General features: G+C 51.7%; 1 protein-coding gene across 2 annotated transcripts in view; it reads right to left on the reverse strand.

Annotated features, from left to right (window-relative positions):
• CCDC57 (coiled-coil domain containing 57) overlaps positions 1-20,025 on the reverse strand; it is a 248,805-nt gene that overhangs the window by 117,023 nt on the left and 111,757 nt on the right. For both annotated transcript variants that reach the window (XM_075349739.1, XM_075349738.1), the window contains exon 9: positions 17,169-17,331. In XM_075349739.1, the coding sequence (XP_075205854.1) occupies positions 17,169-17,331 (163 nt within the window). The remainder of the gene's footprint in view (positions 1-17,168; positions 17,332-20,025) is intronic.

The raw sequence follows: 20,025 nt of genomic DNA on the forward strand, positions 1-20,025 counted from the left end.
GCAGGGGCGCCGTGCGGGAAATGTAGATTCTGAGTGCTCTCACCAGATCTAACAAATGTAAGTCCTTCTCATACCGATGAACTGCATGAGGACAAAACGAAGGCAAAGAGATATCCTGATTAAGATGAAAAGAGGATACCACCTTCGGGAGAAACTCCTGAATGGGGCGCAGCACTACCTTGTCCTGGTGGAAGACCAGGAAGGGAGCCTTGGAAGACAGCGCTGCTAGCTCAGACACTCTCCGGAGAGATGTGATCGCTACCAGAAAAGCCACTTTCTGTGATAGTCTAGAAAGTGAAACCTCCTTCAGAGGCTCGAAGGGCGGCTTCTGGAGGGCAACTAGTACCCTGTTCAGATCCCATGGATCTAACGGCCGCTTGTACGGGGGAACGATATGGCAAACCCCCTGTAGGAACGTGCGCACCTTAGAAAGTCGTGCTAGACGCTTCTGAAAAAAGACGGATAGCGCCGAGACTTGTCCTTTCAGGGAGCCGAGCGACAACCCTTTTTCTAACCCAGATTGCAGGAAAGAAAGAAGGGTAGGTAATGCAAATGGCCAGGGAGATACTCCCTGAGCAGAGCACCAGGATAAGAATATCCTCCACGTTCTGTGGTAGATCTTAGCAGACGTGGGCTTCCTAGCCTGTCTCATGGTGGCAACGACCCCTTGGGATAATCCTGAAGACGCTAGGATCCAGGATTCAATGGCCACACAGTCAGGTTCAGGGCCGCAGAATTCCGATGGAAAAACGGCCCTTGGGACAGTAAGTCTGGTCGGTCTGGAAGTGCCCACGGTTGGCCGACCGTGAGATGCCACAGATCCGGATACCACGCCCTCCTTGGCCAGTCTGGGGCGACGAGTATGACGCGGCTGCAGTCGGATCTGATCTTGCGTAGCACTCTGGGCAAGAGTGCCAGAGGTGGAAACACATAAGGGAGCCGGAACTGCGACCAATCTTGCACTAGGGCGTCTGCTGCTAGGGCTCTTTGATCGCGAGACCGTGCCATGAAGGTTGGGACCTTGTTGTTGTGCCGGGACGCCATCAGGTCGACGTCCGGCCTTCCCCATCGGCGACAGATTTCCTGAAACACGTCCGGGTGAAGGGACCATTCCCCTGCGTCCATGCCCTGGCGACTGAGGAAGTCTGCTTCCCAGTTTTCTACGCCGGGGATGTGAACTGCGGATATGGTGGAGGCCGTGGCTTCCACCCACATCATAATGCGCCGGACTTCCTGGAAGGCTTGCCGACTGCGAGTCCCCCCTTGGTGATTGATGTATGCCACCGCTGTGGAGTTGTCCGATTGAATTCGGATCTGCTTCCCTTCCAGCCACTGCTGGAAGGCTAGAAGGGCAAGATACACTGCTCTGATTTCCAGAACATTGATCTGAAGGCTGGACTCCTGCTGAGTCCACGTACCCTGAGCCCTGTGGTGGAGAAACACTGCTCCCCACCCTGAAAGACTCGCGTCTGTCGTGACCACCGCCCAGGACGGTGGTAGGAAGGATCTTCCCTGTGATAATGAGGTGGACAGGAGCCACCACTGCAGAGAGTCCTTGGCCGTTTGGGAAAGGGAGACTTTCCTGTCCAGGGATGTCGACCTCCCGTCCCATTGGCGGAGAATGTCCCATTGAAGTGGACGCAGATGAAACTGCGCAAACGGAACCGCCTCTATTGCCGCCACCATCTTCCCGAGGAAGTGCATGAGGCGTCTTAAGGAGTGCGACTGACCTTGAAGGAGAGCCTGCACCCCTGTCTGTAGTGACCGCTGCTTGCTCAGCGGAAGCTTCACTATCGCTGATAGAGTATGAAACTCCATGCCAAGATACGTTAGTGATTGGGTCGGTGACAGATTTGACTTTGGGAAGTTGATGATCCACCCGAACGCCTGGAGAGTCTCCAGTGCAAAACTCAGGCTGAGTTGGCATGCCTCCTGAGAGGGTGCCTTGACCAGTAGATCGTCCAAGTAAGGGATCACAGAGTGTCCCTGAGAGTGCAAGACTGCTACCACTGCTGCCATGATCTTGGTGAACACCCGGGGGGCTGTCGCCAGACCAAATGGCAGAGCCACGAACTGAAGGTGTTCGTCTCCTATCACGAAGCGCAGAAAGCGTTGGTGCTCCGTAGCAATCGGCACGTGGAGATAAGCATCTTTGATGTCTATTGATGCTAGGAAATCTCCTTGGGACATTGAGGCAATGACTGAGCGGAGGGATTCCATCCGGACCCGCCTGGCGTTCACATGCTTGTTGAGCAGTTTTAGGTCCAGAACAGGACGGAAGGAGCCGTCCTTTTTTGGAACCACAAAGAGATTGGAGTAAAATCCTCGCCCCCGTTCCTGAGGGGGGACAGGGATCACGACTCCTTCTGCTCTTAGAGAGTCCACCGCCTGCAGCAGGGCATCTGCTCGGTTGGGGTGTGGGGAGGTTCTGAAGAACCGAAGTGGAGGCCGAGAACTGAACTCGATTCTGTACCCGCGAGACAAAATGTCTGTTACCCACCGGTCTTTGACCTGTGACAGCCAAATGTCGCAAAAGCGGGAGAGCCTGCCACCGACCGAGGATGCGGAGGGAGGAGGCCGAAAGTCATGAGGTAGCCGCCTTGGAAGCGGTTCCTCCATTTGCTTTCCTGGGGCGTGAGTGAGCCCGCCAGGAATCTGAGCTCCCTTGTCCTTTCTGAGTCCCTTTGGACGAGGAGAATTGGGGCTTGCCCGAGCCTCGAAAGGACCGAAACCTCGACTGCCACTTTTTCTGTTGAGGTTTACTTGCTCTGGGCTGTGGCAAGGAAGAGTCCTTACCCTTGGACTGTTTTATGATTTCAGCCAATGGCTCACCAAACAGTCTGTCTCTAGATAATGGCAAGCTGGTTAAGCATTTTTTGGAACCAGCATCTGCTTTCCAGTCCTTTAACCATAAGGCTCTGCGCAAAACCACAGAATTGGCGGCCGCCATAGAGGTACGGCTCGTAGATTCTAGGACAGCATTGATAGCATAGGTCGCAAACGCAGACATTTGCGAAGTTAGGGACGCCACCTGTGGCACTGCTGGATGTATGATAGCATCCACCTGTGCTAAACCAGCTGAAATAGCTTGGAGTGCCCACACGGCCGCGAATGCTGGAGCAAACGACGCGCCGATAGCTTCATAGACAGATTTCAACCAAAGGTCCATCTGTCTGTCGTTGGCATCTTTAAGTGAAGCGCCATCCTCTACTGCGACTATAGATCTAGCCGCAAGCTTGGAAATTGGGGGATCCACCTTTGGGCACTGGGTCCAGCGTTTGGCTACTTCAGAGGGAAAAGGATAACGGGTATCCTTAGAACGTTTAGAGAAACGCTTGTCTGGATGAGCGTCGTGCTTCTGGATTGATTCTCTGAAGTCAGAGTGGTCCAAAAAAGCACTTAATTTACGCTTGGGATACAGGAAATGGAACTTCTCCTGCTGTGCAGCTGCCTCCTCTGCTGAAGGAGCTGGGGGAGAAATATCCAACAGTCTATTAATTGCCGATATAAGGTCATTAACCATGGCGTCACCCTCAGGGGCATCCAGATTGAGAGGGGCCTCAGGATTAGAATCCTGATCACCTTCTTCAGTCTCATCACAGAGAGATTCTTCTCGCTGAGACCCTGAGCAGTGTGATGACGTGGAGGGTCTTTCCCAGCGAGCTCGCTTAGGCTGCCTGGGACTGTCATCTGAGTCAGAGACTTCAGCTTGTGATGCTTGAGACCCCCTTGAAGTACGGATTAGTTCCAACTGAGGGGGACCAGAGAGCATAGCCACAGCAGTGTCCATGGTCTGAGGAACTGGCCTGGCCTGCAAGGTCTCCAGGATTTTTGTCATAGCCTCAGACATTTTATCAGCAAACACTGCAAAGTCTGTCCCCGTCACCGGGGCAGGGTTCACAGGCGTCGCTGCCTGGGCTACCACCACAATAGGCTCTGGCTGACGAAGTGCCACTGGGACTGAACATTGCACACAATGTGAATCATTGGAGCCTGCCGGTAGATCAGCCCCACATGCAGTACAAACAGTGCACACAGCCCGTGCCTTGGCAGCCTTGCGTTTTGCGGATGACATGTTGCTGCCTCCTCAGAGCAGTACAGGGTGTCCAGCCAAGAAGCGACCTACAGTGCAACTATATATATATATATATATGGTACCAAGACAAAAGTACACTATATATCACTGAGGCACTAGTGGGGCCAGCACTACTGTGCAGCTTACCGCCCGCTTAGGAGCGGTGTGTGGTCGCCAGAAATCCCTCTAGTCTGGGTCTCCCAGAGCCTGCTGCCTCTCCCCAGCCAGATCGCATGTGTAATGGCTGCCGGCGTCCTTGTGGAGAGGGGGGGCGGGCCGTGGGCGTACACCGACGAAGAGCGGGAAGTCTGCTTCCCCTTGTGCCTAGTGAGAGGGCTGGAGCATGTAAATAAAGCTCCAGCCCTCGGCGCTGCCTATTGAGCAGCGTCTCTCCCCTACCCTGATTGACAGGGTGGGGGCGGGAACGAAGCGGCGCTAGGCCGCAGAAGCCGGGGGCTAAAGTTAGAAGCGCCGCCGCCGTAAAAGCGCGGTCGGCGCAAAGCCCCCGGCGCACCATAAGTCGCAGCTGCGCCGCCGCTCCAGGAGCGGTCGGCGCAGTAGTTCCCAATACACAACGTCACTCAGCAAAGCTGCAGTGACCTAACCCCCAGCGTACAGCGCCACTGTCCCCGGCGCACTACAACGCTCAGCAGGCCCTGAGAGTGTCCGTGCCTGCCGGGGACACAGAGTACCTGAAAGTTGTAGGGCCTTGTCCCTGAACGGCACTCCCGCTCCCAATCCAGCAGGTTCTATGGGTCTGTGGATGGAGCCCGGCCCCAGGGCTTGGGGGCCGGCAAGATCCCACTTCCACAGAGCCCTAAGGGGATGTGGAAGGAAAACAGCATGTGGGCTCCAGCCTCCGTACCAGCAATTGGTACCTCAACCTTACAAGCACCAACCGCGGGTGAGAAGGGAGCATGCTGGGGGCCCTATATGGGCCCTCTTTTCTTCCATCCGATAGAGCCAGCAGCTACTGCTGACTACAAACAGTGGAGCTATGCGTGGATGTCTGACCTCCTTCGCACAAAGCAGAAAACTGGTGAGCCAGTGATCCCACTGGGGGTGTATAGCCAGAAGGGGAGGGGCCTTACACTTTTTAGTGTAATTGCTTTGTGTGGCCTCCGGAGGCAGTGCTATACACCAATCGTCTGGGTCTCCCAATAGAGCGCCGAAGAAAGAGAATTTTGTTTACTTACCGTAAATTCTTTTTCTTATAGTTCCGACATGGGAGACCCAGACCATGGGTGTATAGCTTCTGCCTCCGGAGGACACACAAAGTACTACACTAAAAAGTGTAGCTCCTCCCTCCTAGCATATACACCCCCTGGATCACCAAATACAGCCAGTTTAGTGCAAAAGCTGAAGGAGGACATCCACCCACAAGTAAAAACAGAGCAAAACCCGGAACAACCGGAGCCTCTGTCTACAACAACAGCCGGTGAAAACACACGGAACAAGAAAACTGCCAACAGGCAACAGGGAGGGTGCTGGGTCTCCCATGTCGGAACTATAAGAAAAAGAATTTACGGTAAGTAAACAAAATTCTCTTTTTCTTCATCGTTCCTTATGGGAGACCCAGACCATGGGACGTCTCAAAGCAGTCCATGGGTGGGAATAACAGAAAACTGAGAAGTAGGCAAAACCTAACTTCACAAATGGGCGACTGCAGCCTGAAGGATGCGTCTGCCCAAGCTCGCATCTGCCGAAGCATGAGCATGCACTTGGTAGTGCTTCGAAAAAGTATGCAGACTGCACCAAGTGGCAGCCTGACAGACCTGCTGAGCCGTAGCCTGGTGCCTGAAAGCCCAAGAGGCACCGACAGCTCTGGTCGAGTGTGCCTTGATCCCCGGCGGGGGAGGCACTTGAGTACACTGGTAGGCATCGGAAGAGGCCGACCCAATCCAACGAGGTAGGGTCGGCTTAGAAGCCGAGAGGCCCTTACGCCGACCAGTGGTCAGCACAGAAGAGAGGTGCACCGCCTAAGAGCAGCGGTGCGAAACACATAGATCCGGAGCGCCCGCACCAGATCCAGAGAATGCAATGCCTTTTCAAAGCGATGAACAGGAGCCTGCCGAAAGGAAGGCAGGGAAATGTCCCGGTTAAGGTGGAAGGAGAAACCACCTTAGGGAGAAAGTCCGGAGTCGGACGGAGAACCACCTTGTCTTGATAAAAAACCAAAAGAAAAAGGCGACTCCGAAGAGAGTGCAGCCGAATCAGAGACTCTCCCGAGAGAAGTTATGGCCACTAGAAAAACCACTTTCTGTGAAAGACAAGACAAAGAAACTGCCCTAAGAGGCTCAAAGGGGGGTTTCTAGAAGCCGTGAGGACCGGATTAAGGTCCCAGGGTTCCAAAGGCCGCCGGTAAGGCGGAAAGATGTGAGATGCGCCCTGCATGAAAGAGCACACCTGAGCCAGCCGGGCGATACGCCGCTGGAACAACACTGACAGAGCCGAGACCTGTCCCTTGAGGGAATTGAGGGACAGTCCTAGCTGCAGACCGGCCTGTAGAAGGGACAGGAGGGTCGGCAAGGAAAAAAGGCCAAGAAGCATGGCCGGAAGAGCGACACCAGGACAGGAAAATTTTTCAGGTCCTGTGAAAGATTTTGGCCAAGGAATACTTCCGAGCCCGAGACATAGTGGAGATGACTTCAGGAGGAATACCAGAAGTCGTCAAGATCCAGGACTCAAAAGCCACGCCGTCAATCTGAGAGCCGCAGAATTCTGGCGGAAAGACGGACCTTGAGAAAGAAGGTCTGGACGGTCCGGGAGATGTCACGGCACCTCTACGGACAGACGGAGCAGGCCAGGGTACCAAGCTCGCCTGGGTCAGTCTGGAGCAATGAGAATGACCCGACGGCCCTCCATTCTGATCTTGCGCAGGACTCTGGGCAAGAGCTAGAGGGGGAAACACGTAAGACAGACGAAACTGGGACCAATCTTGAACCAGCGCGTCTGCTGCCAAAGCCTGAGGATCGTGGGAGCGAAGATCCACGTCCGGAGAGCCCCACTTGCGGCAGATTGAACGAAACACTGCCGGATGCAGAGCCCACTCGCCTCTGTCCACAGTTTGACGGCTGAGATAATCTGCCTCCCAGTTTTCCACGTCTGGGATGTGGACTGCGGATATGGAAGACTTGGAGTCCTCCGTCCACGGAAGGATTCGTTGAACCTCCAATCTTGCCAGGCGGCTGAGTGTCCCGCCCTGGTGGTTGATGTAGGCAACCGCTGTCGCGTTGTCTGACTGGACTCGAATGTGCTTGGCCGCCAACAGGAGGTGAAAGGCTAAGAGAGCTAGAAGCACAGCTCTGATTTCCAGCACTTTGATCGAGAGGGCTGATTCGGCCGAAGTCCAAGAGCCCTGCGCTCCGTGGTGGAGATATCCTGCTCCCCAGCCGGATAGACTGGCATCCGTGGTGAGGATCACCCAGGACGGAGCCAGGAAGGAGCGTCCCTGAAGAGAGAGGGGCCGAAGCCACCACAGAAAGGAGCCCCTGGTCTGTGGCGACAGAGCCACCAACCCGTGGAAGGAGGAAGTCCGCTTGTTCCAACAGCGGAAGATGTCCAGCTGCAGAGGACGCAGATGGAACTGGGCAAGGGAACCGCTTGTATTGACGCCACCATCTTACCCAACACCTGCATTAGGTGCCTGATGGAACGACGGCGGGGCCTCAGCAAAGAGCGCACCGCCAGAGGAGGGACTGCTGTTTGACTAAGGGCAGCTTCACAAGTGCAGGCAGAGTCTTGAATTGCATCCCTGGGTACGTGAGCGGAGTCAGAGTGGACTTGGACAGAAAGACAAGCCACCCGAATTGGCTAGAGTGGCGAGAGTGAGCGAGGTACTCCGCTGACAGTCTGCACTGGATGAAGCCTTGACTAGAAGGCCGTCCAGGAAAAAAGGATCACTGCCAACCCCTGGAGGTGCAGAACCGCAACCACTGCTGCCATGGCCTTGAGAATACTCGAGGGGTCGTGGCTAACCCCAAGGGAAGAGCCACGATTGGAAAAGTTCCTCCCCGATTGCAAAACGTAGCCAACGCTGGTGTGAAACTGCAATTGGCATATGCAGATAGGCATCTCTGATGTCGATGGATGCCAGGAAATCCCCTTGGGTCATTGAGGTAATGACTGACCGCAGAGACTCCATGCGAAAATGCCGCACCTGAACATGCTTGTTGAGAAGCTTGAGATCCAGGTCGGAAGGCACCGTCCTTTTCGGGGACTAGGAAGAGATTTGAGTAGAAATCTCAGAACCGTTCCCAGTCGGGAACCGGTACAATTACTCCGTTGGCCTGCAAGGATGCCACGTCCTGTGAGAAGGCGGCGGCCTTGGAGCAGGGGGGGAGTTGACAGAAAAAATCTGTTTGGCGGGCTGGATAGAATTCTATCCTGTAGCCGTGGAGATGGTATCCCGCACCCACTGATCGGAGACGTGTTGAACCCACACGTCACCAAAGTGGGAGAGCCTGCCACCGACCAAGGACGTTGCTGGCGCGGCCAGATAGTCAAGAGGAGGCTGCTTTAGTGGCAGCAGCTCCTGCGGTCTTTCGAGGACGCGGCTTCGTGCGCCAGTTGGTCCACGGTCCTTGGCTGAGTTAGTGGACGAGGCCGAGGGCTTAGAGGACGACCAGTTGGAGGAACGAAAGGAACGAAAACTCGACTGGTTCCTGCCCTGGACAGGTTTCCTGGTTTGTGGCATGGAAGTACTCTTCCTGCCAGACGCTTTCTTAATAATTTCATCCAGTTATTCACCGAATAGTCTGGTCCCAGCAAAAGGGAGCCCAGAAAGGAACTTCTTTGAAGAAGCATCTGCCTCACTCTCGAAGCCACAGGAGCCTGCGGATAGCGAGGGAATTAGCCGAAGCCACCGCAGTGCGGTGAGAGCTCCAGTATGGCAGACAGGGCATAGGATGAAAAGGCTGAAGCCTGAAGGTTAAGGCAACCATTTCGGGCATAGAGTCCCTGGTGAGGGAATGAATCTCCTCTAGAGAAGCAGAGATGGCTTTGAGAGCCCACACTGCTGCAAAAGATGGGGAGAACGAGGCCCCTGCCGCCTCATATACAGATTTGACCAGAAGGTCAACCAGGCGGACGGTGGAATCCTTAGAGAGGTGCCATCAGCCACTGATACAACTGTCCGGGCTGAAAGTCTAGACACCGGAGGGTCCACCTATGGTGATTGAGCCCGTTCCTTGACCACCTCTGGTGGAAGGGGAACAGTCATCAGAACCACGCTTTGGGAAGCGTCTGTCAGGACAGGCTCTGGGTTTGGTCACAGTGGCCTGAAAAACTGGAGTGGTTAAAGAACACACTCCCCGTTTTCTTAGGCAAGGTATCTGATGCTTTTCTGCCAGAGAGGGTTGCTCCCCTGATACAGGCGGATTGAGGTCCAGTACAAATATAATGGACGCAATCAAATGATTAGCATCTGCGTCACCTTCGGACAAAATGGTACATGGAGTAGCGTCCAAGCCCCTAGTAAAGGCATCCTCCTCGTCCTGCGAGTCAGCTCGTGAATCAGAGCCGCGGGACGAGGAAGGAAAGGGGACCCTGCGTCTCCATTTTAGGAGGACGGGGTCTGAGACCAGATGAAGAATCCTCTGTAAGCTTTGCTGAGCGAGCCGTGGCAGCAGAAGCGCCCTGAGAAGGGGGCTGATGCATGCTCAGCAGTGTCCGGGACAGCTGTCCCCTGGAGAGAGGGATTCAACCCAAGCCGGGGGTTCAGCCCACGGAGCCGGAGCAGCCGGAGGGACCACTGGGGATGAGCTTCCAAGCTGAGGCACCACTATGTTAGAGCAGGCATCACAATGTGGTTATGTGCTCGGTACAGGCAGTACGAGCCTACATGCAGTGCATATTAAGAACAGCCTTGCAGCCTTGCTCTGATGTGAGACATGCTGCAGAAGTGGGGGCTCTGGCCAGAATGACCCCCAGCAGAGTATACAAACAGAGTATATAAGCAGCTCCACAACCGGAGGTTGTGGCTTGCCAGACCGTTTACATAGAGACATCTCTGTGCCCTCCAGATCCCCCAGCCCAGGCCCCCAGTGTCACAATGTGGTTATGCAGACATGCATGAGAACGCTGGTAAAATGGCGCCGGAGCGAGGAGAGGGGGCGGGGCCTACTCTGAGAGCTGGATCCGGAGGGCAAATGAGGTATACAGGGGAGGGAATCTTTCCTCAGTGAGGAGTGTCCCTTCCCTGTGCTGAACAGCCGCTGGGCGGAGCCGCACTGTCCCTCTGCATGACTGACATGCAGGGGCAGTGAAATCGAAACTAGGCCTCAGGCGAAGCCGGGGCCTAGATTTAAACATGCGGCCAGCGCGCAGGCACCATCGGCGCGGTTCTCCAGTGAAAACTGGAGAACCGGCCGGAAATGCTAACACAGTCACATAACACACTCTCCCCAACATATAAAGTACAAGGGACCCCTGAAAGACCACTTTCTGTGGTAATAACGTCTCATTACTTAGCTTGTGAGACGCAGGGCCATGTCCCTGAGGGATGAGCGCTCCGTCCAGCAGGATCCATACGGGCTGCGGATGGAGACCGGTCTCCTGCGAGGCAGGGAGAACCGTGTTGGCTCCCACTTCAAGCCAGAGCCCGAGGGGACGGTGAAGGAGCGCGGCATGAAAGGGCTCCAGCCCTGAAATCAACCTTAACAACACCGCCGACACAGTGGGGTGAGAAGGGACATGCCGGGAGTCCAGGCTTGGACCCGCTTTTCTTCAAACGCTTCCAAAAATGAAAATCAGATGAGAATGAATGTGTGGATGTGTGCCTCCTGAACACAAAGCATTGAACTGGCTGTATTTGGTGATCCAGGGGGTGTATATGCTAGGAGGGAGGAGCTACACTTTTTAGTGTAGTACTTTGTGTGTCCTCCGGAGGCAGAAGCTATACACCCATGGTCTGGGTCTCCCATAAGGAACGATGAAGAAAATGCATATACCCCAACAAGAGGAGAGCGCTGTTCCCAATAGGGTCACAATAATGTATCAAACACATTTATAAATATATAGTTTTTTATTATATCTAAATATCATATTTTATATTTCAAGAGAATAACAATACATAGAGTGCTGGTGCTCACAGAGAATTAAAAAACCCCTACCCCATAAAAACATCCAGAACCAAACTGGTGCGTTGTGGAACCAATATAATCAATAAATATATATAGCTGGGTATCAAAAATTCATGGAGAACCCCCAATTACCACTCACAGCATACATAAAGTGCTAGTGCATTCACATCATAATGTAGAACCGCCAATCAAAGCCCAGAACCAATGGTTTGAATAGCAACAGAATTAAATATTAAATATTCTATAACATAAATATGTCACCATATAGTTGCAGTTCAAATCATTCATAGAGCAAAGAACTTTTAGCCACATGTCTGGGTAACCATTACAGTTACCGTTATAGCTGGAGGGTAAAGCGGAGGAGAAAAGTAATTGTAATCCAGATTGGTGAACCACAACGCCCAGCACCTCTGCTGGCGGTCTACATTATGATGTGAATGCACTAGCACTTTATGTATGCTGTGAGTGGTAATTGGGGGTTCTCCATGAATTTTTGATACCCAGCTATATATATTTATTGATTATATTGGTTCCACAACACACCAGGTTGGTTCTGGATGTTTTTATGGGGTAGGGTTTTTTTAATTCTCTGTGAGCACCAGCACTCTATGTATTGTTATTCTCTTGAAATATAAAATATGATATTTAGATATAATAAAAAACTATATATTTATAAATGTGTTTGATACATTATTGTGACCCTATTGGGAATAGCGCTCTCCTCTTGTTGGGGTATATAGGTTCAGAGACTTGCCTGATGAATGTAATCACTACCAGAAAAGAACCTTCCAGGAAAGCAAGAAATGAATATCCCAGATGGGTTGAAAGGAAGGGTCTGCAGGAGGCCAATAGGGAAGAACCGAATGCGCAATACCCTGCAGGAAAGTCTTAATCTGAGAGCGGAAAGCCAAGCTCCTTTGGAAAAAATAGAAAGCGTGGAATCCTTACCTTTAAGGGAACAGAGAGTCTGGCCAGAATCTAGGCACGGCTGTAAAAAGGCCAGGAGAAAAGGAAGAAAATAGGACAAAGGCACAACCTGATTGTGCTCGCACCAGCAAGAAAAAAAAAACAAAAAAAACTCTCCATGTATGATGGTAGATGCGAGAGGAAGATGGTTTCCTTGCCTCGATCATGGTCTGGAAAAACTGATTGAAAAGCCTTTCACACTACAGCCTCAATGGTCAATTGTTAAATTGAGAGACTATTAATTGTGGTGGAAGAGGGGACTCTGGGAACGTAGGTCTGGAGGATCCAGGAGCTTCCACTGGATGTCTGTAAGAAGATTAATTACGGTATCTATGCATACCGGGCTCTAAAGAGCCAGTCTGGAGCTACAAGGATGAACGACACTTCTTCTGCTTTGATCCTTCTGATGATCCTGGGAATCAGAGGAAAGGGGGAAAATAGGTAAGGTAGGTTGTACTGCACCAGGGTATCGCCAGAGAAACAATCAATCGCTCGGTGATCTCGAGACCTGGACATGGACCGCAGGACATTGTTGTTCATTCTTGAAGCCATAAGGTTGAAGTCGGCAGCGCCACACCATAGGCAAATCTGGTTGAAGACCCTTGGATTCAGAGAACACTTGCCCGCAGAAAGACCGTCGCAGCTTAGAAAATCAAAGGCTCAGTTGTCCGGTCCGGAAAGGTGCACTGCCTAGAGAGGTGCAACACCTTGTTCAGCCTATGTTAGGAAGTAAGATACTTCTGACGTGACTGGTCTGCTCTAGGTTCTTCCCTAGTGATTGATGTATGCCACGGCCATGGCTCTGTCACACTGAATGTGCATCGGATGGCGCGTTGGAAGGTCCTGTCAATGACGGAGAGCAAGGTAAATGGCTCTGACTTGAAGAATGTTGAAGGAAAGTGTGGATGCTTGAACCTTCCAGCGGCCCTAAACTGTGATATTTTGGAATACTGCTCCCCATCCCAGGATACTGACGTCTGTCGACACGTCCTCCCAACGTATCGGGAGAAAAGATACCCCGTGGCGGATAGTGGAGAGGAACTCCACCAGAGCAGGGACCAATTTACTCCTGGAGTGAGGACAATAGGTCAGTCCAGGGAGCGGAAGTCTAGTCTTGTCTCACCGCAAAAGACGGGCCAGTGGGAGGGGGTGAGTATAGAACTGTGCAAATGGAACTCATGCAGAGACAAAGAGAGCAAGGAGAGTGAGGTCTTAACACTAGAAGTCCCAGAAATTTCGAGCTCCCCCCTGAAGTCCCGAAAGAGGGTCAAATGACATACAATAAACTGAATAGAACTAACTAGAAACTAAATGGCTAAACTCAATGGAAAACAACAACCTCCTGTGGTGCGACAGTAATGGCCTTAATTACAGAAAAAAAGACGGTGATAATAGGATGTTAGCTAAAATCCTTCAGGTCATTCGACCCGTTTCTGGGTTCCAAAGGTAGAAATGTTAAATGACCCCTCTCTGGGACTTCTAGTGTTAAAGAATGAATCCCAAGTAGAAGTGCCAAGATCTTTTCTTTGGGAAGAAAGACTCTTGCACGCAGGGTGTCAAACTGCTGCCCAGGAAAGCTAGACGTTGGACTGGAATCAGAAACAGCTTTGATCTGTTGATAATCCAGCCAAGATAGGAGTGTTGAGGGTAATCTGAAGACTCTTGCAGAAGACTCTATAAAAGGGAGCCTTGATTAGTGTATCATCCAGGTAAGGGATAGCTAAAGTTCCTCTGGTATGAAGAATCCATGATCTGGATATATGACGCTGTTCAGTGGGTGGGCCCAGTAAAAGACCATGAGAAAAAACAGCTCAAATGCGATTGTCTGGCCAGAGAGCGGGGAGCATGGCCTGCTGGTCCGAGCAGGCCAAGATGAGTTTGGGGACTAAATTACCAGGGAGATCCACCGGAGATGACGCGGATATGTGATCTGCGATAGGCAAAGAAGAAAGGAATCAGGAGGAGGGATGGAAGCAGACCCCAAAGGACAGCAGCCCCTTTCATTAAAAGTTAATCCCTGGCTGCATTTTACTATAAAGAAACAAACTGTGCTGTATTTGCCTTCTCAGAGTCCACCATTGAGTCTCTACTGAGGCTCCCAGATTCTGGAAGAGGGTGTAGCACTGATGTCATATAGACAGGGCGGCAGCTAATAAGTGAGCTCAGCCGGTCTGAGCGAGGTGTTCTGTGTACATGTAAATGCCCCGCTCATAGCCTCTGATCTCACTGATTAGCTGTCACGGTGTCTAAGTGACGTCAGCACCACAGCCAATGCCAGACACTGGGAACAGAGGCAGAGATTCACCAGTGGACCTGTGTAAGGTGGGTACAGCAAGGTTTGCTTCTATACATCTATATATATATAATTGCCTTATTCTGTCTGTCTGTCTGTCTGTCATGCTCCAAAATTGTGTCACCGTGACAGTGTCACCGTGACATGTCCTTACGGTGACACAAAGCTGATTGGCCGCTGGGCTCGCCATGGCCCCGCCCCCCCACACCGATTGGCCGCTCGCCCAGGCTGCGCCCCCACACGGATTGGCCAGCCGCTCGCCCAGCCTCCGCCCCCCCCACAGATTGGCCTCTCGCCCCGGCACCCTGCAGGCATTGGCAATTCGGCCACGTCACGCCCCGCCCCCTCACGCAACGCACGTTAGCTCTGGCCCCGCCCACCTCCCCCCGCGCATTCCCCGAACTGACAGGGCTGTCACGGAGGTGAGTACTGTACTCCCCCCCCCTTTCCCCCCCCCCGCGCATTCCCCGAACTGACACGGCTGTTAAGGGGGGTGAGTACTGTACTCCCCCCCCCATCCCCCGCTCGCACGGGAGTGGTGTGGGCTCCCGTGCGAGCGGGGGACGAGATACGTTGGCATGGTTACAAGCGCATCGAGGTCCTGTAGCGGCGGAAGATCCACACGCACACACACCTCACACACACATCACATCGCATCCACACACTCACAGCATCCGGCGATATCCCTTGCTTCTCGGCCTCGATACTGTGCTGTTGTGACCTTCCAGGACCTGACGGAGGATCACATGGCCAGAAGCATGTGGTATCTCCGGATGTTGTGACTGTGAGCGCGTATGTGCGATATCGTCAGTGTCTGTGTGTGTGAGTGTATGCGATCGGGTGTGTGTGTGTCGGGATCGGGTGTGTGTGAGTGGATGCGATCGTGTGTGTGAGTGGATGCGATCGTGTGTGTGAGTGGATGCGATCGGGTGTGTGAGTGTCGGGATCGGGTGTGTGTGAGTGTATGCGATCGTGTGTGTGAGTGGATGCGATCGTGTGTGTGAGTGGATGCGATCGTGTGTGTGAGTGTCGCCAGAGGAGGGGACAGAGAGGGGCTGAGGCTGGGGACAGAGAGGGGCTGAGGCTGGGGACAGAGAGGGGCTGAGGCTGGGGACAGAGAGGGGATGATGCTGGGGACAGAAGGCTGATGCTGCGGGTAGAGAGGCTGATGCTGGTGCAGCATGGGGGATGGATTACAATGGGGGGTGCGCAGCATGGGGGATGGAGCACGTTTGGGAGTGCGCAGCATGGGGAATGGAGCACGTTTGGGAGTGCGCAGCATGGCGGATGGAGCACGTTTGGGAGTGCGCAGCATGGCGGATGGAGCACGTTTGGGAGTGCGCAGCATGGCGGATGGAGCACGTTTGGGAGTGCGCAGCATGGCGGATGGAGCACGTTTGGGAGTGCGCAGCATGGCGGATGGAGCACGTTTGGGAGTGCGCAGCATGGCGGATGGAGCACGTTTGGGAGTGCGCTGCATGGCGGATGGAGCACGTTTGGGAGTGTGCAGCATGGCGGATGGAGCACGTTTGGGAGTGCGCAGCATGGCGGATGGAGCACGTTTGGGAGTGCGAAGCATGGCGGATGGAGCACGTTTGGGAGTGCGCAGCCTGGCGGATGGAGCACGTTTGGGAGTGCGCAGCATGGCGGATGGTGCACGTTTGGGAGTGCGCAGCATGGCGGATGGTGCACGTTTGGGAGTGCGCAGCATGGCGGATGGAGCACGATGGGAAGTGCACAACATACCACACACACACACACACACTGGGAACCACAAACAACTGCCCTACACAGACACCTACACACACAGACAACGCTGCACACACACAACACCCAACACACAAACACCGCGGCACACACAAATATACGCACATACCGCACAACACACACATTGCACAAAACATACCTCCCCCCAAAACACACCACACACACACAAACCGCGCAACACACAACGCTACAGACACACAGCGCTCCACAAACAACGCAACACACATACAACACCGCTCTCACCCCCGTCACACCCAGACAACACCCAGAACATGTACAGCGCCTACACAAACACTTGGTAACTACACACAACATATATATATATAACAAAAATCATACATGAACTACACAATACGTAAATTCTAGAATACCCGATGCGTAGAATCGGGCCACCTTCTAGTTCTTTATAATAGCCTGTAGCTAGGGATTAACTTTTATTGAAAGGTAACAACCACTTAAAACATACAGCAAAAATATAACATGATGGGCAATATAGGTGCATTTTCTCAATGAATTGAATGGCAAGCTTATTGCAAATGGATTGGATGCATTTTTTTTTTTGAGTTTATAAAGTTTCCACTCAGGGTGTCAGAATGTATATACAGACTTTTTGAGAGCCTCCTCATTTCTCATTCTTGGCCTGAACAGGCATGAAAACACTATTACCAGGGTGAAAATACAACGGCCATTAGGTAGTTATTAATAGTTTTCATATGACGCATGTGTTAGTTAGATGTTCTTCTTTGTTCCACACACCTCCTCCAGCTGCAGTTCTTATAAAGGGGTTTTCCGCTTTCAGGAAAGTGGACCCTAAATGCTGTAATCTACCTACAACAATAAATACAGCAGGTACTCAACCTCGCTAAGTCCAGTGCTGGCTCCCCGTCACTGCTCAGTTCTCAGTGTTTTGGCATCACAAGTGACATCATATATGAGAAGACTCTGACCTTACCCAGTATGTAGCTTCTGCTCTCCAGATCCTTACCTGTACCTGGGCCTTACTGAGATTTTCTATAAGTTCCTCAGATTTCTGATACTGTGCTTTCTCTGCCTGTTCACAGCGCTTCTGCCAGTCCAATTCCACCTGTACCCTGGCCTGCTCTATAATCCTCTCCCGCTCTAATGAGCACGCCAGTTGTTGCTGGTACCTGAAGGAAACGAAAAATAAAATTGAACCCAAGAAGACAATGTGTAAGTAAAATCACACACAGTCATAGCCTCCTATGTGATCATGTGAAGCTAAATAAAGTGTAGTCCTAGAGGTGATCTGCACCTCCACAATGGGAATTACTTTAACCTGATTAGGGGAGAAAGGGTAAAGGAGCGGAGATAAGCTTATCCCTAGCAATTCCCTCCAAGAATATGAAAGGTAAAACAGAGCTAGTGACCTACTAAACAGTGTAAGGCCGGTTTAATCAGGTACAAGTCGTACTAAACAGTGTAAGGCCGGTTTAATCAGGTACAAGTCGTACTAAACAGTGTAAGGCCGGTTTAATCAGGTACAAGTCACATGCATGGTTATGGTCATATGTGTATCACACGTGTGACATCCGTGTTTGTATACGTGTGACAGGTACTGGAGAAAACACGGGTCTGTGAAATAAAAAGATTTTCCATATTTACCTGCTGTCTTTGGCTCTGCTATCTCCCGCTCCTGACCGCCGCTCATTATATGCATTGATTATTCACCGCACTCAGGACCTGGAAGCCAGAGCAGTGCTGGGGACAGCGCCGGGTACAGCACCGCCGAGGACAGCACCGCGGGGACAGGTGAGTATTCTGCAAGCACAGTGACATCCAGGAGGTCATCGGAGTTCCCAATGAACTCTGATGACCCCCCTGCGACACCTGCGCTACAGCTTCACGGGTTCATCAGGGAGCTATGATGAGTCCCCCGATGCTGTCCTCGCAATGCTCCAGCTTCCAGGTTCTCACCACACACACACACACACACACACACACACACACACAGAGCACATATACACACATATTTATACACACATAATAGACACACATGGATGCACCAAGCACATACACACACATAGCGCACATGCATGTATACACTGAACACACACAAACACACTGAGCACATATACACACATATGTATCCACACATAGCAGACTCACATGGATGCACCGAGTACATACACACACATAGCGCACATGCATGTATACACTGAACACACACACACGCACACACACACACACACACACACACACACTGCTGTATACTCACCCAGCGATGCGGTCCCCGGCACTGAAGTCCCCGTGATGCTCCGGCTTCCAGCTCCGCAGGGCACTGAATATTCAGTGAGTATAATGAGCGGGGGGCAGGAGCCGGAGGTAGCAGAGCAGGAGACAGCACCGCTGGAGAGAGGTAAATATAGAAAATCTTTTTATTTAAAAGACATCAGTGTGCGATCCGTGTGACACCCGTGCTGCCGGAGAAAAAACGGACATGTCTGCGTGTGTCCGTGCGAGGCCACCCAGGGTCACGTGGTCCATGTGAAAATATGGACGTGTGAGTAACAGCCTATAATAACATGGGTACATATGGCATCCGTGTTAAAAACGGATGTTACACATACCTGAAACATGTACGTCTGAAACAAGCCTAAAGGGAAAATCACCCTGACAATTCTATGAGCTTGCTAGTGGAAACAGATTCAGAAAACGCTACTTCGGGGACTTTTTCGTTTCCTAAACAGGTTTTGAATAGTTTTTTACCCCAAATGTTTTGCAGCCTTTTGACTTGACAATGCCCAATGTGGAACAAATTTAAGGTTATTGTTTTGTTTTTTTTTTAAGTGGACATGTTACAATAAATTACTCACAATCTCCATGTGTACATGCTATTAGCACACATAGTTTTTGATACGAGTTTGTAAGGATATTCAGTTTAAGATGCGTTATTCTATTCATTCTTGGTGCATTTTTAATTATAACATGGAGTTATCATTGATTTATAAGCAGAAATTAAGCCTAAATGGGGCTTTACACGGAGCGACATCGCTAGCGAAGGCACCCGCCCCCGTCGTTTGTGCGTCATGGGCGATTTGCTGCCCGTGGCGCACAATATCGTTTGGATCAGTCACACGGACTTACCTGCCTAGCGACGTCGCTGTTGCCGGCGAACCGCCTCCTTTCTAAGGGGGCGGTTCGTGCGGCGTCACTAAGCGGGCAACCAATAGAAGCAGAGGGGCGGAGATGAGCGGCCGTAACATCCCGCCCACATCCTTCCTTCCTCATTGCCGGCGGCCCAGGTAAGCTGTAGTTCGTCGTTCCCGAGGCGTCACACATAGCGATGTGTGCTGCCTCGAGAACGATGAACAACCTGCGTCATCAACAATCAACGATTTTTTGAAAACGAACGACATGTCAACGATGGACGATTTGGTGAATATTTTCCATTGTTAACACTCGCTCGGTGTCACACGCAACGACGTCACTAACGATGCCAGATGTACGTCACGGAATCCGTGACCCCGGCGATATATCGTTAGATACGTCGCTGCATGTAACGGGGCCTTAAGAATTGACAGGACACTTTTTAGCATGTTAAAAAAGACATGGAAAAAATGCAATGTAAGCACTATCAATGTGTTTTCTATATGAAAAGAATGGAATGCTTGATGTAAACAGATTTGATGCGTTCATTTAATGTGTATTTTGGCACAAAATCGAAGAACAAAGTCAAGTAACGCTGTGTGAACACCCCCTTACAACTTCTTCTGTGTGTTCTCCAGTTCATTGATGGGAACTAAGCAATCTGGAATCCTGGATGACACCTGAACACTAATTACTAAGACAATGTCTTCTTGTTTCCATCGAATTATTACACT

Source organism: Anomaloglossus baeobatrachus, chromosome 5 (assembly GCF_048569485.1).
Source record: "Anomaloglossus baeobatrachus isolate aAnoBae1 chromosome 5, aAnoBae1.hap1, whole genome shotgun sequence".
Taxonomy (NCBI): domain Eukaryota; kingdom Metazoa; phylum Chordata; class Amphibia; order Anura; family Aromobatidae; genus Anomaloglossus; species Anomaloglossus baeobatrachus.